The sequence below is a fragment of the Urocampus carinirostris genome, chromosome 6, assembly GCF_059441175.1.
Source record: "Urocampus carinirostris isolate Australia breed hairy pipefish chromosome 6, RoL_Ucar_1.0, whole genome shotgun sequence".
Classification (NCBI taxonomy): Eukaryota; Metazoa; Chordata; class Actinopteri; order Syngnathiformes; family Syngnathidae; genus Urocampus; species Urocampus carinirostris.
Genome location: NC_142354.1, coordinates 30,712,581 through 30,731,995, shown reverse-complemented (window position 1 = coordinate 30,731,995; position 19,415 = coordinate 30,712,581). Strand labels below are relative to the sequence as shown.

The 19,415-nt window shown below is 36.2% G+C and overlaps 1 protein-coding gene across 1 annotated transcript in view; it reads left to right on the top strand.

Moving 5' to 3' along the window:
* suclg2 (succinate-CoA ligase GDP-forming subunit beta) overlaps positions 1-17,681 on the top strand; it is a 104,327-nt gene extending 86,646 nt beyond the window's left edge. Inside the window, exons 10-11 of the mRNA XM_088337222.1 lie at positions 2,001-2,121; positions 16,751-17,681. Of these exons, the coding sequence (XP_088193348.1) occupies positions 2,001-2,121; positions 16,751-16,863 (234 nt within the window). The 3' untranslated portion in view covers positions 16,864-17,681. The remainder of the gene's footprint in view (positions 1-2,000; positions 2,122-16,750) is intronic.
* The last annotated feature ends 1,734 nt before the right edge of the window (positions 17,682-19,415 follow it).

Below are 19,415 nucleotides of genomic sequence, written 5' to 3'. Positions count from 1 at the left end.
AGTTTCTTTTAGAAATATAAATATCAAAATTTGTTTATTTTTGGTGTTCTGTTAACAAATCATTTTTTCTCTTTTCTGGTTTTATGCATCTGATATTATGATTATTTTCCTCGGTGATTGTCAGTCCGCTCAGCAATAACTTTTTTTTCAAATTATTTTTATTATGTTCTTCTGGAAGACAATTTTGATCATTTTATGTATTTTTCTTTCATTTTTGGATACATTGAAATTATGTTACTTATTTTTTTTCTGCTCAACGCTTCGCTCTGTAAAAAGCCTTGTTAAAACTGTTAGAAAAACGAAATTAATAAAATATGTTCTTATGGTAGATATTTTTCTCTAAATATTAAATTGAATTTCAAAAAGTGTAATATAAAAAATGATAAGTATTGATAACTTACAACATTGGGAAATTAGGGAAATAAAACATTTCTTATTCTAGTGGCAAATATTTTTGTTAATGTGAATAACATTGTAAAAAGTCTAGTAGAAGATAATTATAATGATTATAAAATGCTGATAATTTTGTTTCTTTAAATGATTGTTTTTCATCTTATTGCAAATTATCCTCTGTGTGTTTTTTTTTTTTTCAATTCAACTGGTGTATTATTCATCAATTATTTCTATTCCACGCTACAAATAGTGTAGTCTACAACATAAAGTTAAAAAAGAAAAATAGATTGCTATTATTGTTATTTCAATATTGGTAATAAAATACAACAAAACCTGTGTCCCCCATCTCTCAGTCTCAATGATCAATATTGTAGTCATATGTCAATTATTTTTAATGCTGTTGCCGCCGTGCACAGCGCTCTGTCCTGAGTTGTGTTGCTTTCAAGGACATTCATTTGGACAGCATAGGAAGGACAACACTAGCCTGTCAGTCACTCTATTAGCTACTAAGAGACTTTGATCTTCTCTCCCAGTAAACATCATTACCGCATGCCGGAAGCATTCGCGAAAATACATGCACTAACATAAGTAACACTTACAAATTATTGGTCCGAATCTGCGCAAGCAGATTAGCAGTGATTATAAACAAGCATAGAGGATTAATTCTGTGTGTTGTTATCCAGTCAGCTCACCGGGGCAATTATCAAGTCGGAGTTTGTTTGTTTGCTAAGCTTTGTTCGATCTGGCCAAAATATTGAATTCATAAATTCTCTTCACTGCAATAAATACAAATACATCTTTGTGTAGAGCATACTTTTTATTATTCTATTATATTTCTCAAATTACTGACCATCTTCTGACTGAAATCATCATTGCAACCTCTCTCAAGCTGCCTGTGTCCCTCATGCAAGTACGTGTCTTTCTTGGACACACTCGAATGAAGTTGTCTTTTGTCCTTTTTTTCAGGGTTTTGGTTGGCATTTGAACTGTATTTAAAGCAGTCATTTTCTTACTTTCACCATTTTCATCTGAGAATAACTTAAAAACAACCAGCATGCGCGTGTCCTTCGAAGTCTAATTCATCAACCGATACATCAAAGAGTTTTTTCTCTTGTGCTTTTTTGTGTTTATTTTTATCTTTCAGGGTGACTAACATCTCTGGCACCATTTATAAAGAAGTGTGATGAGACAAAATTAAATGCCTTTTCATATGTCATCTAAATCACAGATGGTCTTGTGGTCAGGATTCTGTGCTCTCACTGGTGTCAATCCCCCTTGCGTGCAATGTTTTGCAATTGCAGTCAGCGATATTTTTCGACAGATCAATCGATGCACAATATGCTTCAGTAAAACGTATAACATTGTGTATACTGTAATGGTCACCAAGACTTTGATTTATTTTCTTGGTTGAAAAAATATAGGCTATAGAAAAATACGGTAATCTTGGATGAACTAACAATTATAACTATGTCCCGTCACTGGTGAGATTTTTTTAACATCTGTCTTTAGGGGCCTACCTGGTGCCTGCGGCCATAACATTGGTGACCCTCTCTGCTAAAAAGTATTGTCTTCTACCTTCTAAATATAGTTCCTCTTTTGTATCCCAGGTTGAAGCCATCCTGGTCAACATCTTTGGCGGGATCGTCAACTGCGCCATTATTGCTAATGGTATCACCAAAGCCTGTCGAGAGCTGGAGCTCAAGGTGCCCTTGGTGGTCAGGCTTGAAGGTAGGAAAGGTCCTTCACTACTATCTCATATGGGGACTTTTAGGGTTCTTACAGGTACTTGAAATCCGTAATAAAATCCTTGAATTTTAATGTGTTCTTAAGTATTGGATTTTGTGCTTGAATTTTGGTGGGAGTACTTGCAAATGCTTGAAACTGTTATGCTATGTTTTACTACAAGTCTGCTTAAAAATGATGCCGACACTTGTCTCTGGTGCCTTCTTTTTGCCATTGCATTTTTCCCTCGTGATTAACAGCATCTGGCAATAGTTTGTATGAGATTGCCGTATGAAGCATTATTGACCTTTAGGAGTCGCGCCCATAAGGACAGGTGCATGCAAAACATAGGCAGGGCACTATAAAATGTGTACTGGTGTGAGGAATACGTTTGCACTGTGGTAAATTGTAATGGAAAAAAATTCCTGCGACTGAAAATGTAAGATCTCATTTATGGGAAGAGATTATTTTAAAAAACATATTTTTCGATTTTGTCAAGATCTCTAAAAGTCCTATACCTTGATAAATACACAAACAAGATTTAAACTCACATACTGTATTCAAATCGCAGATAAATTTGTGGCTCTGCAAAATACATGAGTCCCACTGTATTTGTTTTTTTTGAATGGTAGTGGAGAAATTGTAAAATTTAGTTTGAAAGTCATGAAAAAGTGCCTGAATTTGATAATCATTTTCAAGTCATGTTTGTAGGTTCCAGCATCTGGGCAGTAGATGCAGCTGTTCGTGTTTAGCATAAACATGAGAAAAGACAACAAACCCATCTGTTCGTTTTTTCTATTAATCTTTTATATATACAGTGTAAAACAATTGTCGACAAATTCTTCTTCATTTGGCCCGGGTCCACAGAGTTACTTGACTGAATCCTTTGTCATTTCTCTAATAAGAGTGTAAAACTAAAACACCAAGAGCAGCCATTCCTCAGCGTGATTTCACCTTTGAAACACGCTGTGTTATTGCTACATAATGAGATTATTCATCTTCATTGCAGCACCGTGTCCCTACAAATACAGCACGGTATTCCTTAAATGTGTCAAATTCTGCTGTGCCCGTCATTAGAGGTGGCCAGAATAACAGTGAACACGGCACAGATAAGATCGATTTCAATGTTGTTTGGTATATAACCTGTACAGAGTCTAGAAAGCTCATTCAGTGTATATAATACCCTCTAATAGATGGGTTTGAAAAAAACTCAAGTTTGTGTCAAAAAGGGACCAACCCAATACTAGGATTGATTTGACCTAATGTCATCTGTTGTTTTGCAGGAAAAACCCTCACAGAACGTGTAAAGTTGTAGTTTTTTTTCAACAAGAAAATTCTGCAAAGAAAGTGTAATATGTTTAAATGTAAAAGAAAAAAATGGCTCATTTCATACTTAACTGTCTAGAGCATTTTGTTTAAAACAACCCAAACCAATGAACCATAAAACTGGGTCAAAGTGACCCATATATTGGGTTGGTCCAATTTTTATTCCAAGTGTTTTTTGAGTGTAGCAAGAGTGTAGCATCAGTGTCGCAAAAGTTGGGTTGAAATAAAGCCAAATTGGGGTAAAAAATAACTACTATTTGAGTTATTTCAACCAGATTTCCCATGTTGTTTTGGACACAGCATTAACAAGATGAGATGACATGTTTAGAATATGCCCTAAATCTCATCTCATCTCATTAGCCGTACCGCTTATCCTCATTAGGGTCGCGGGGGGGGCTGGAGCCCATACCAGCCATCTCCGGGCAGTGGGCAGGGTACACCCTGAACTGGTTGCCAGCCAATCGCAGGGCACACAGGGACAGACAACTCATTCGCTCATTCACACCTAGGGACAATTTGGACCGGCCAATTCACCTGAAATGCATGTTTTTGGAATGTGGGAGGAAACCGCGGTGCCCGGAGGAAACCCACGCAAGCATGGGGAGAACATACAAACTCAGCACAGGAAGTCTGGAGCTGGATTTGAACCCACGACAGGTTCCCATGATGTGAACTGTGCCGCACATGCGCTAACCACTGCGCCGCCGTGCTGCCTATGCCCTAAATCATTCAAATAAATTAACTATTTAGAAAGAAAGAAAAAATCAGGTTTTTAAAACCCCAATTTGGGTTAAGGGTGGATCACTATTTGGGGTCTTTCGACCAAAATTTCCTGGTTGTTTTTGAGGAACAAATGTTGACGATTGATATCTCATCAAGAGTGTATAATAACATCACAGTTGCCCTCACACAGCGTTACTCTGTAAAAAAAACAAAAGAACAAATAATTAACCAATTTGGGCTAAGAATGAACCACTTACAGAACCCTCAAAAAGTATTTGTCATCTTCCTGATTTCTGTCTTTTGCATATTTATCATCACAAAGGTTTTAAGTCAACAATGCAATTTTAATATCACACAGACACAACCCAAGGAAATACAAAATGCAGTCTTGAAATGTTTATTTCATTTATCAATGAACAAAAAAACAAAACCTAGCTGGCCCTATATGAAGAAATCATTGTTCCCCTTGTTAAATCGCAAAGTAACTACGACTGACCACAGTTTTGGAAAAGCTGGGTTCAAGTCCCGAGGTCACACTCAAAATTTCAAGAACACAATTTACATTCGTTAGGTTTCGATCACTTTTTTTTCCTATTAGTCCGGAAAAGGTCACAAAGTCATTTCCAAGACAGTAGAGCTCCAACAAACCACTGTCAGAGCCATTGTCCAAATAATGGAGAAAACTGGGAAAAGTGTCAAACCTTCCCAGAAGTGGTCAACCAGCTAAGGTTACTCAAAGAGTGCGACGACAACTCATCCAATAGGTTACAGAAGAACCTCGAAAAACATCCAAGTATCTGAAATGTGGGTCTATCTTAAGGGTTCGGGAACCTTTTTGACCCAAAGAGCTATAAAAGCATTTTTTTTTCTTCAGCGCCACACTGTATATTTTAAGACAAATAACTAAATTAAACTGCCAAACCTGTTCTCCAGATAAAGGCTAATTCTTCAGCACATTTTAGTTCACTGTGTGATGTTTGATAATTTGATCAAATCTATTAAATAATAATATTGCCTGACCGTGTGTCCCATATTAGGATAAATATGCTAATTAAAATGGGTTTCCTTCCCACTCTTACTTAAGAGTGTTGAGGCTCATTTCTGTCCTAAATAATGGTTTCAAAACAAGGAGTGTGTGCCTCCTGGACTGTGTACAGCTTTGCCTTTTTTTACCGCTTACACAATCAAATTGCTCTAGGTGCTTTGCTAGAAGTCATGTGTAAAACGTTTGTTTTGGGTTTAAGGCCTTTCAACATAGAGTGTCCCACCAATGAGCATAGATTGTGTAATGAGCTTCCATATAAAGGATTATTTAGCGATTTACAGCCACAAAGAACTCTGTTGGTGTGACACCTTGACTGTAAACTGTAGTTAAAATGTTGTCCTTTATATACTGGACCAAACCTCTCTCACAATCAGCATAGTCTCGGCTTCGCGTGTATGCAGATTGGCGCTTCCATTAACAAAGTATAAACTGATTGCATGAGTTCTGTTTCATCTCTGAGACTTAAATACTCATGAAAAGTACTCTGGATTGGTTTATTTTTTTCATATAGTTTTTTACAACTTGGGTTGCAGTCTTGCTGAGAAGATTGTCGAGGAATCAATTGCCTCAGTTGGCTGCAGGGCAGAAGGCAGAGCCTGACCTTCCTCAGTGGGATCAGAATGGATTAACTCACGCACTTTTAATTGGGAAAGTCTTTTTTTTAAACGACTAGGCGGATCACATTGGACTGAGAGTGGCGTACGCTCGTTTGTGAAGCCGAAGAAGTTGCAAAATTTCTGACTATACAAACACTGGTCACTCAATAGAAGACAAAACTTAAGAAATTACAAATGCGCACATGCATCCGTGGGGGTCATATCAAGTTGGAAAAAAAGGAGGGGAAAAAACTGTCCCTTCAGGCTCAGCAACCAAAAGTAAATGCTTTGGCTTAGTGCTGGTCTTGGCCTATTAATTTCCCTCTTTTGTCCCATAACCGCCTGTCAAACTGCAAAATTGCTTTCTCCTTGGAAAGCCATTTGGCTTTATTTGGCTTTTTTTAAAGTTAGAGGTTCCCATTTTCTGTTGTGTGGTATTGTGTATATCAATCAACCTCAATTTACTCACACCACAATCAATCTATATTGCAATCACATTGTTTACAGCGTTGGCAGTTACAATATTTTCTTGACTATAAGTTGCCCCTTTTCTTCAGAAGTTTGTTCTTACTTTGACTTATACTCCTCAGCGACTTATATTGGAATGTATTTAAACAGTATATAAAATTCCGCTGACACGCGAACACTTGTCAAGCTGGTCTAAGGAGTTTTTTTTTTTTTTTTTCAATTCGCTTACTATAAAACAAGCGTTGTCCTTTTCTGTGGAGGAAACTAGTATCGTCTTCTTCACCATAAATTAAGTTAATCCTTTTACACCAAAAACTCTTTTTCTTAGCATCGTGTTTTTGGGGCAGAAAATGTAAGTTTTTATTCTTTGTGGAAATTAACTTTGTTAATTTCCAAAAAGCAATGTATTCTTTTACACCGTGGAAAGCTAGACTATTGTTCTTCAGTGCTCAAATGTTTTCTATTGGTGTTACAGTTTAAAAGCTACTTCTTCCATTTTGTGCGCAGTGAGCTAGTGCTTTCTTCTTCAATGGCAAGTTTTCCATCTCCTACTGTGTTGAAAGCTAGCTTCTTCTGTGTCTAAAATTTGAAGGGTTTCATTTGTGCATGGAAAATCGTCATCGTATTCCTGAGAAGTGACATTATCTTTATCTGCATTAAAAACTGCACCAAATGCTCGTCATTGTCTTGTTTTATAGCAAAATATAGCGTCGTCCATATTACAGAAAGCTGGCGTTTAGTTAAATGTCAATAATGAGCATTTATTTTTTAAGTGTCTCCTTTCTGCATACAAGGTTAAAGTTTTCTGCTCTTTTTTTTCCGCTTGGGAAAGTAAAGTCGTCATCTTCTTGGCTAAAAATTACCATCGACATTGAATACTAGCATCGATTTCTGTGTCAAAATCGAGCATTTTGGGGTGAGGGGGGCGGTGTGGGTTCATTACGGAATCTAGCATCAGCTTTTGTGCAGAAAGTTAGTGTTCTTGTTCTACGCTAAAAAATAGCATTTATTTCCTCCAGTCAAAAAACTAGTTTTCTTATTTCATACCTGAGCATCATTTTCTTTGCTTAAAATTAACATTGTCTTTTTCTGCATTAAATGCTAGTATCGACATTTGTGCTGAAAACTACCGTTGTCTTATTGTATGCCAGAATCTAGCGTCATTGTCTGTGCAGAAATGGAGTAAACTTTCGGTCCACGATTTGCACTGGCTATTTTTTTATTCTACGGCAGAAAACAGCTTTGTAGTAGTCATGTGAAAATGAAAGATTAGCCATGTTAGTTGTGTTGAAATTCTAATTTATTTACTGTAAAAGTGTTCAGAGCACTATTATGTTTTATTTGAATTTATAGCAAATATTCTTTGTTTCTTTTTGCATTATTTAAAAATTCTTACACCATTTTTTAAGCTTTTACAGCAAATGAATATCTGCTCAAAATATCGGTTATCGTCCTCCTCTTAATACTCATACAGACGCTCCCCTACTTACAAGCATTTGACTTACGAAAAACAGTAGATACGAACCTTTTTTTTGGGGATGTCAAAAAAAATCTGGACATTGCTGTAAGTTAGATTTTGTATTGTGTGCATCTTTTTACAAGTAGAGGACAGTGCTTTTGTCCTTCTTTCCACCGCACGGCCGGTGGGAGGTCACCCAGCATCCACCCCGAAGAAGAAATCCGGCTTCTACTTCCTAGTTCGTGTGTTGACATCCTACGTATGTCTTTGACCTTTTTATTGTTTAATATCCTATGCATCCATTCAATATGGTTGGTGTAAAGAAGAGGCGAGGTCATTTCCTTTTAAATGAAAGTGGAATGAGAAAGCTTGATGCGGTTGAGAAAATGTTTGGAGCGCTTTTTTTTGGGCCACACTCTAACACAGCGCATCTTCCAAAAGTAAGTTAAACTCAACTTTATTTACCTTTATAGAGCATATTATTCTATAAAATGATCTTTCTTTAGTACAAAGCAATACAGGTTACTTATACAAGCCTTAAACATACTTATATAAACCTTAAACATACAAAATTTAGCCCTGAAGCACCTTACGAACAAATTCAACTTATGAACGATCGTTTGTAAGTAGGGCAGCGTCTGTATTCGGTATCAGCATCAGCCCTGAAAAACCCATATCAGTTGATCTTTACGTATTATGCATTTTTTGCTCAGTGCAACTTAATACCCTTGTCGAAAATAAATGTACGTCAAAAACAGAGCTATACTTGATGTTCTAATATGCAAATTATGTTTACGTCTTCAACAAAGTCCAAACAATATTAGCGACACCTCAACCGCTTAGCAATTGGAAGCACATCAAAAGGAAAAGTGCGTGTTCTTCCCACAAGTAGCTTTATTGCATCCTGATGAACGCATTTGATGTTTGACTCGCGGGATGCTGAAAGGAGGAGCACGTTTGCGAAATTTTGGGATGCAAAGAGTAAAGTCCTGCTGCCTGCTGCTGATAATTGCCAGGATTAACATTTGCTTGCAACCAGTATGATGACATGCCGCGATGAAAGCGCGCATTGAACATCTCGGTAATCGTATTGCAATAAAGTCTCTTAATATTAGTCTAGTGTCAATCAAGGCTTTGGGAGGGGCTTCTGATCCAATTTTCTTTATTTTCAGCCAATACTGGTCTTCTTTTGACTTTTGAGAATTATTTATGATGAGATTAACGAGATCGATTGATTGACTCCAGTAACGCCATCTCCATATTGCTGTTGCACAGAAAAACAAATATGTATCTAATTAAGGATTAACATAATACAATTAAATTTGAATAACTAGGTCTGTTAGCATATACTATTTCATAATAATAATCCTATATAATAGAATCATTTCCTGAATCATTCAGATTTAAATTCATTCAAGTTTATTTAGCCTAGATTTATATATTTATACGTATATATAATTCCTATGTAATGGAGTACAAGTTTATATGTGTGTTTATTAATGGAAAATCCATTCTTTAATAATTTAATAAATAAGAATGATTTATAATATAATCATTTCTTGAATCGATCAGATTTAAATTCACATGTTTATTTAGAATAGGTTTACCAAAGGCACAATTAAATCCTTTCTAATTTATTATAGGGTTTATATACCGTAAATTATATAAGCTATAAACTATAAGCTGCTACTTTTTTCCCAAATGTTCTGCCCTGCGGCTTTTTCAGTGGAGCGGCTAATTTATGGAATTTTTCTGACGGCCACCAGCGGCGCTGGAGTGTAGAAGGTAAAATTAAGACCGGTAGAGTATGTGCGCCAAGAAAGGCTGTGACCTCTAAGTCTATGAATATATTTTCTGTAAAGTCAAGATATGCTCCGATAATGGGGAACATGCTCTTGATGGCTGTGGTTATGAGGAGGAAGTTGAAGACGAACTGCCGTGAACTTCTCAATTACGCGATACTTTATTTTCACAGGCATGTTTCATATGTAGCGAGCGTGATCCTATCAGCGTGTTGGTACCTTTCAAAGGCACGGTTTGGGATGAAAGTTATATTATTATTATTAAAGCTTTGAAAACTCTCGGTGTACCGTTTTTCCTCGTAAATATGTGTAACCATGTATAATATGTATTTGCAACTGTATATTTTTGTAATGTATTTATTTTAGAGATTTATTCTGTTATGTGTTCTACGGACGAATCAAAACCAAGGGGCGGAGCACACGCTGGCTGAAATGTGGTAAAGCTGAGTAACCAGTAGATCTGTCTGTTGTGACAGCGGACAATAGTAGATATATATTTTTCCCACCCTTAACTTTGGAAATATACATTTTGTTTCCTTGGATTACTTTCAACGGGACCTAGACTTTACAAGTCTGCATCATACGATAATTACGGGTATCATTTACCATTTATGATATCATCTGTGGTTCTGGAATTGTGCACATCTATGAGTTAAACTTGTGACTCTGTTGCAAGCTACAGTGCGGGTGCACGCGGCTCATACAAGGATGCGGCTTGTACAAGTACAAATGTGGCAAATCACTTTAAAAGTGGTGGGTGCGGCTTATAATCAGGTGCGCTCTATAGTCTGGAATTTACGGTATATTAATAGAAAATCCATTCTTTACTACGGTATATACCTAATAATACCCAATCATCTTTACCTTCAATTTTTTAATACATTTTTGTTTTCAAATGCTATCTTCTTAATTGTAATTGTGACTTAATTACTGTAAACCTACACCTAAAACAAGTTTAATTTAAAATAAAAGCAAACTAAATGGCTATATGCTAAAAATGGGTCTCGAAAAATAATTGTTGGGAAAGAAAATGATTTGATTCATGGTTTGATTGATAGAGGAATTTCTGATAGAGTTCATTGACATTATTTATTAAAACTGGTTCTACTTCTTACTTCATTTTAGAATTTATTGTTCTTAATTGCGTTACATTTTTAACCTGCCTTCAGCTCAACTGCCTGGAAAAAGCTAATAAATAACTGAGAAAAAGTTACAAAACTTCAGTAAAAACGACATGAATAAAATAGAATAATTATCTTTATGATTTTCTGCAGTAAAATGTATCAGTTTATTGCAATAATCAATTTCAGTTCAATAAGATGAATCATACTTTAAAATGCATAGCAAAAACTACATAGGAGAAAATTTGGTGGGAAGATATATGAATATTTTATATATAATATATATTATCTTAAAGGTATGTTGTGTAAAATGTGCTCAATAAAGTGAACGAAAACCAGTGCCAAATGACCAAATGTAGCAGCAAGATGCCAGACAAACATGGTAGTGACTACTAGGATTTCGCTATGTAAAAGAAATACACATTACTTGACCTATGAAGATTTATAAAATTTTACATTGGTAAGTTTATACATTTTTTGTCCATTTAAATCCGTGTTTTTTTTCCTTTTACTGAATGAAGGTTATTTGTACCACACGGAGGTACTAAATATTACACACTGTCCCTTTAAGAATTATTTCAAATAAAATGTGTCACGTTTTTGTGCAAAAAGTTTAGTTCAAGGAAATAAATAACACTGCAAGAAGCACAGTAAAAACTACATGGAACAAAAATTGTAAAATAGATAAAACAATTATTTTTATATATGAATTATTTTAGTACCTTTGTGACAATTGTTTTTTGTTTAATCTGAAAAACTAATACTTAAAAATCCTCATTTTTCTTTTTGCAGCAGTTTTTCTTGATTCCCCAAAAAGTTAATTATGCAAAAGAAGTTAGTATATTTATTCTTTACTTGCTATTAAGTGGAAAAGCACCTGAACAACTCTAGTTTCTGTAAATCAAAGGGCGGCACCGTAGTTAATCGCATCCTTGTCAAGAAAAGCCTCCCCGTGTCTGGCACGGCCCCAAAAGCTAATTATCCCCTCGAAATCCAGCAGCAGCGTTTAATTGACTCGCTTGTTAAAGTGAGTCACAATACTCTTGCTAAGCTTGCTAATTACATCGCAAACACCGCAGAAATCCCTTGTCAAGTGGGCCATCCATCACTCTTGCTGGAACGCTAAACTCGAGAAGACTCCGCAAGTTGTGACCTCATGTTAAAGAATTTGCGTCCAAGGAAAACCCAGGGGGAGGAATAAGTCACTCATATCTGCTTGTGTGCATGTGACAGTACCGGAGGAGAGTCGGTCTGCAGCAGCATCTAGTGGCTACTGTGAAAATCATCCTATTGCTTTTGGTCTGACTGTGGTCTAGATCACCTTCTTTTTCTAGTCTGATAACGATACTAAACACTTCAGTGGAAATTCATAAAAACCTATATTCCAGATAATGATATTCATGCAGATTTATAAACTATAAATTCCATTGTCAGGGTTGGGTAGGGTTACTTTAACTTGATTACTTTCAATTACTTTTGGATTACTCCAATACCAAATATGCTAATAAAAGACAAAAGAAACTAAATATGAATAAAATTACTACATTTTGTGAAGGCTTGGGGAGTAACGGAATACATGGAACGGCAAAAATGATGTTGGCAAGCTGTTTGGATTTATTTTCATTTTGTTTCTGTCGCATTTTATGTTTGTTTTGCCAGAGATCAAAGCCAGGAGAGAAAGCTTACCACGTGTTGTGAGTCAAAATTTTATTCATATTTAGTTTATTTTGTCTTTTATTAGCATATTTGGTATTGGAGTAATCCAAAAGTAATTGTAAGTAATCAAGTTAAAGTAACCCTACCCAACCCTGTCAATTATATTCCATAGTATTGCTTGAAAACAACTATATTGCACTACTTTTATTCCAATACTATGTTGTGATTTTTCATTGCAATTTCTAGTCTCCAAGCACTCTTAAATATTTGCCTGTTTATCCTAGCTTCCTTTTATCTTATTTTTCCTCTTTTAAGTCTGTATTACGTGTTTATCCTGGAGTCCCACGTCTAATTTTGTTGCAAACAACGTTTTCTACATTGTTATCGCCGACAATAAATACTATTCACTATTTTTTATCTCCACTGCAAAAAAATAAATTTCCTTTTTGCAGAAAAAAATGCTATGGCTTTAAATATTACTATATATTTGACATGTTTCTGTAGTAAAATGTGAAAATGTTTATGATTTAGGCAAATTATGACAAGTATTTTTCAAGTCTAGTCATATTGATGATACCCCTATAGAAATATTTAAAAAATAAAAATTAAAGTAGAACTTTTAAAAACAAAGAGCCATCACAACTCTTAACACCCAGCTACAACATTCATGAGCAGAATGTTCTGTACAACTGTGAATATGCAAATATTCATTACATATCATTAATATATTGTTTAACGTTTTTATCCTTTTGCACAGATTTACTTTTTCTTTTACATTTGTTTTACTTGCGCTAATAGTAAAACCCCTCCAACTCTGCTTTTGTAATTGTATAACTGCAATAAAAGTGTGAAGACATTTTTAATTTTTTTAGATTGTTTTTCCAAGATGAGAGTGATGTTTTTGTTTCGAATTAGCGCAAAGTCCATCCTGTTTTATTTATATTCCTTAAATAGCAAATGAGCATGTTATTACTTTGTCATTACAATATTATATTTATTTAAGAAGTAAGGTGAAATGGGCTCTGTCAACCATTAAAAGTGCAGTGAGTGATTTACATATATGAATTAGAGGCTAATTCTCTAAATTTTTTGGGAAGAAATGATCATGGTTTTAAAGACATTGATGATCTGAATGATTTGTTATGCCAGTTAGTCAGCAAATTTCCACGATAATCCCAATGATCCATCACTGGAGTGCTATTTTCAAAACCGGGCCGCTAACAATTCACGCCGGTGACCCGATATAGACATTTCTCCACAGAAAATACTATTTATAATCAATTATTGACTTGCATCGGCTATATAAGACTGTTTCAGAAAATTAGGATATTATGAAGATTTGTGTTTACTTTAATGCAATTAAAATGATAAAAACAGTCAGATATTCTGGATTAAATAAAAATCCACTGATACGTTTGTATTGGTTTAATATTGCAGATTGTGGTGAAGACTACGAATTTTCATCCGAAAATAAGAATAAAAATCTTGAAATCTGAAAATGAGTTAGGTAGCTCAATGGTTAGCGCACGTGCGGCACAGTTCTGCGGTCATGAGATCGAACCTACTGTGTGAAGTTTGCATGTTCTCTCTGTGCCTGTGTCGGTTTCCTCAGGGCACTTCGGCTTCCTCCCACATTCCAAAAACATGCATGTCAGGTTAAATGGCCTGTCCAAATTGTCTCTAGATATGGATGAGCGAGTGAGTTGTCCTGCGACTGGCTGGCAACCAGTTCAGGGTGTCCCCTGCCCACTGCCCGAAGACAACTGAGTGGGGCTCCAGCACCCCTGCGACCCTACTGAGAGTAAGCGGTGAAGATCATGGGTGGATGGATTTAAATACTTCTTTTAAATGTGATTAACTGTAAATTTTGATTAATCAATGATTGATAGACATCATTAGTCCTTTTGTACGATTTTTCTTTCCCCGATTTTGCTTACTTTAATTGTAAGATTATCTAAAAAATAGTTTATTAAAATTTTCAACAAATATTTTCTCGTATTGCACCTTATATTTAGTAAAACGAGGAATTTAAATATTTTAAGTAAAAATATTTGCCAGCGTAATCGAACATCTTCATTGGAAAGGTGAATTTGTATTATCTTTTTACATGTTTGCAACTGGTTTATTGCCTTATTGTGATTTTCTAAGAAATTATAAAATATTAACAATGGATAAATTGTGAAATATTTCAATGCAAATAATGAATACCCGACCATTTATACATAAAAATTCAACTGAAAGTGATGTGTGGAATTTAAATAATACTTGGAATCTAAAAAAAAATCATCACTAAATAAAACATGGTGTGAGACACAGAGAAAAAGAATGTGAGTTCAAACATCTTTTTATTTCATTTATTAAATACTATCCAGATTAATGTCTTATCGTAGATGAACACATTTTATAATAAGGTCTGCTCCAAAAATGTGAGCATCTACCATTATTCTAACACCCCCGGTTAAATTATTAAGTTTAGCTGACACTCAAAATAAGGAGAGAAGACATTACCGCATTTTGAACTTGCAAGGAGTACAGGGAGGGAAACCTTCAGATAAGAAAATCCAACCTGTCCTAAAGACCCTCCACTGAGCCCTTTCTTGTCATTACATCTCCTAGATTACAAAATCAGATCTAACCTAAAGGGTTTGTGATACAAAGAAGCGCAACAATTATGTAATAGTCAAAACAATAAACAGGAGTGCGAAATAATAGTCAAAATAAAAAACTGGAATTCTGTGAAATCCTTTGCCCGATGTCCAGTATTAAAAACAGAATTAACATCACTTCCAAAAAAAGCATCGAAACAGCTGCTCTACCCCCTTTTACAGCACTACTCCAATGTTTTGCCCGTAGTTGTCCTCCACGAGCATCCTCTCACCACAATCAGGCCTTTTTTTCTGCATTGCGTAACCTCTTTTAGCCTCTATCATATCAGCCGCTGCTCCGCGGGCTCTTTGGCCGCCCCGCCACTTTTTTCTGTCTGCAGCGACACCCCCCGCCTGTGTTTTGACAGCCTTGTCAGCTTTCTCTTGGCCTTCATAGAGCGTGACCGGGCCCCGAGTTGCTAGCCGCAGCTGCAATGTTCACACAGAAAGCAATCACCAGTATTTGATGACTATTACACAAAAATTAGGCCAGAATCTGGTGGCCTGCCAGACCTGTGAAGTACTGAGTGGGAAAACACTTGTGTTTTACCCTTAAACGGGTTTAAAACGTTTGTACTATATTTAGGATTAAGTATTGGTATATTTGCACACATGCCACTGCCCGTTATGGAAAAGCAACAGCGACGGGATGATGAAGGTGCCGTATTGGATTCAGATCTGGAGGCTGCTCCTGCTAATGGCAATTTCTCACTTTGACATCCAGAGCACTTGGCAGAAATTGTGATTCTATGTTTTAATTAAACAGTTGGATTCACCTGGTATGCAACAAGCTACTAGGCGCCAGCTGAGGTGACCTGCTTGTGGGCGGGAGGGGGGTTGCAGTGTTTTAAATGAAGGGTGGGGGAGTGGCGGCTAGTAGTCTGGCAATTTAGGTTAAAAAAAACAATTGAGATTTTTCAGACCAGTATTCCAATTTCCATGCAATTTTTGAATTTTCTGTGAGCACTTAAGAAAACAGCCCCCTCTTCTGTTGTTAGAGTTGCTGTCTGCTCACACGAGACTCGCATGAGGGTGTGTGGCATAACATGCTACTTGCATTCTTTGCCTCACCTTTACTGCCTAGTGCCGTTAAAACTTGGCGCTGTTAAAACCCGAACTGAAAATTGTGGTTGGGCAAATACTCAATCATTTACAAGCACAGAAACATGCACGGGAAGTTTAGATCCTTGTTAATGCTTGAATTTTATTGTTTTTTTTCAAGGTCAGGAAAATGCTGGAATTCTAGGTTACGTGCTTGTAAATGCTTGAAATTGTTGCAATTGTCACTTTTCCCGGCAGCCTTACTCTATAGATCAGGCAATAAATAAAATAGATTGTTTTTAAAAACTGTGAAAATTACCCAAATATGCCTGCTCTGGTAGCTTGTCATTATGCCCTTGTCATGTGAAGCGTCGCCGCCCCCTACTGGTTCTCCCCGTCCCTGCACAGGGTTCCTCCGGGCACTCCTGTTTACTCCCACATTCCGAAAACATGCATGTCGGGTTAATTGGCCGGTCCAAATTGTCCCTAGGTGTGGATGAGCGAGTGAGTTGTCCTGCGACTGGCTGGCAACCAGTTCAGGGTGTCCCCTGCTTACTGCCGGAAGATAGCTGGGATGGGCTCCAGCAGCCCCGCAACCCTACTGAGAATAAGCGGGGCAAATAATGGATGGACGGATGACGACGCCTTGTCTGTGTTGTATTCTGACTACCGTTTGTCATTGGAGAATTCCAAGCGGAGAATCAGAATAAAGCAATCTCCTTCAGGTTAATGTATTTGTTTCACTGTTGTTAGGGACCAACGTGCACGAGGCCAAGCGTATCCTGAGCGAGAGCGGCCTCGCGATCACGGCGGCAGACGACCTGGACGACGCCGCAAAGAAGGCCGTGGCCGCCATCAAGAAGTAAAAAAAAAAATAAAAAATAACTCCACTTCATCTTCCTCAACATCCTGCAAGGTGGCCTTACTCGTATTCTGCTCGTATTCTCTTCCATTACTGTGCTCATCAAAAGCGCCTTTGAGGTTTTTCTTTTCTTCAACTCTCATTACCGGTCCAGATCATCAGTTCCTTTACGAGCTTTCAAGATTCATTCTCTTCCTTTGTGCCTGTTCTATCAATATTACACTTCTGTCAAGATCTCAAGTAGCGATTAGACGAGCCTCCGCGCTTCCAACATTCCCTTTTCAAATTCTTATCTCGATCTTTCTGTTGTACCGCCCTAACACGTTTACCTCCGTATGATACGTCGTTTTCACGAAGATCGGAAAAATCATCAATCAACCTCATCTCCAACGGGAGTCACACTGATTCGATGCCGTTTGGCTTCGGTAAAGACACTGCTGAATCGAGTTTGATATATTTTTATTTAGTCTCTGTCCATCCAATTCTTTGTGAGTCTCACATAAAGTTGATGCTGTGAATTTTTGGAGGGAAGATCATGTCATTGTGAAACTGCTACAGGGTATGTAAACAATCTCTACTCTTAGTGGGCTGGGGCCTTCAAAGCAACCTTAGATGTTTTATATCGACCTATACACATTCTATACTGTATATACATAGTTTTAATACAGTGTAAAGGAATGTGGAAAAGTCGGGTCGAAATGTATAATCAGTGCCCCGTTTCTTACTGTTCTCGTTGGGATCTATGAAGACCATTGATCGGGCGATCATTTATGTTTGTCTGCTTGGGTGCAATCACGAATAAAAAGCAACATTTGGACACAATCGTTTTTGCGTATTTCTTACAGAAAAATTAATTCATGTTAGTGAGTTTCAAGAACGATTGCTAAGAGGTATGTCATTTTTGCCTAGTTTCAAAATAAAAGAGCATTTTATTGGAATAAATAAAAGTTTGATGTTGTTAGCATGCAATTGTAAAAATCTTACACTCTAAACCCAGTTAAATTCTTGTTCACCTTTTTTTTTTTTAACTTTTTGTTTTGTCCAGATTTTGGATTTTGAATTGTAATTCCATGTTTCCATCAGGGTTAATATTCTTTGGATTTTTCCCATCTCAAATTTCAGGCTCTAAATAAAATACACACACATACACAAATGTTCTCTTTTTGTTTGTTTTTTCCATAAATCAACTCTGGAATAATAATGATAATATTGATTATGAAAAAAGAAAATTTGATTCCAGTTTCTCTCTCGCTTTGATATTTTTAAAATGTTTTTTATTATGATATATTTTTATTTTGTATGCAATAATCTTAAAATAACTGGAGGGGGAAATTGACACAAGTGCTGCATCTTTCCATGTTTTTAAAAATTTGTATTTGTTTTTTTAATGTATTTATTAAGGGTTTCCCGCAAATCCCTATAAGTCCTAAAATAGATTAAATTCATTATTCTGAATATAAGGCCCTAATTGGAATTAGGATGTTTCTAAATCCAATTTGTTAACAAAAAGATTAGTAATATTTAGCAACTTTTAACATGCAGAAAGTTTTTTTCCAAGCATGTGTTTTTTTATGACGCTACACTCAAAAACGGTCATGAATATAGAAAGCAATGCTATGTTTTTCAAAAGTCTTACACTGGACCAAAAAAGTCATTTTTCATGCAACATGGGAAAAATGCTTCACAAATATAGCAGAAGATATGTTTAAAATTGATAGTTATCTTTGAAGTACTGTAAGCATCATTTTTTTTTAGTGTTTCTTTTTTTATTGACTTGGTCTCCGATTGGAATATTTTTTTTTCTCTGGAGCTCAGTGTATCTGATCTGAGATAAAACCTTATAGCATCATTACTCTTTTTTTTTTTTTAAATGTGCGTGTGTGTGTTTTTGCGCTCTCAGTATATCTCTTCATAATACTTTGGTCGTTCCCGCTTATCTTGCACTCCTAGCTGGTTCGAGCAGACAGGGAACCCACAGAGGTGAATAAAAGATGGAGCATTGTGATGCCTGATTTCATCTTTAACTCAGCTTTGTGAAAAAGAAAGCGCAAAAGAAGTGTTGGGTTTGACAAATAACTGGCACTTATTTGCCAGCTCAACTTCCTTCACCAGATATGGTTTCACCAAGGCCAATGCCTATCTTACAAAGAAAACAAAAGGAAGAATCTGAATGAAATTGGAGGAAGGAAATTTAAATAAACTTTACTTCAAATGGCATTTAAAAAAGTATTGATTTATCTTGCTTTAAGCTGCGGGAAACCTGTTATTTGCGTGTGTGCACGACCTCAAGACAGCAATAGTGAATGAAGTTTGTGATTTTTTTCGACAGTTGCTGCCTTTGTTTTTTGTAATAGTGTCACCGTGTCCCTTCTAACGTTACATATGGTAAGTTTGCATTATTTTTTCTGACTTTAGATCGATAACGGTATCCGACAATATTCAACGCTGCAAAACCAGCATTTTTTTGGGAGTAAGAATTGTTGGGAAAAAATGTTGAAACCAAAGAATGCAGAATCGTTTTAAAGTGTATGTACTTTAAAGAAGTATATACGATGA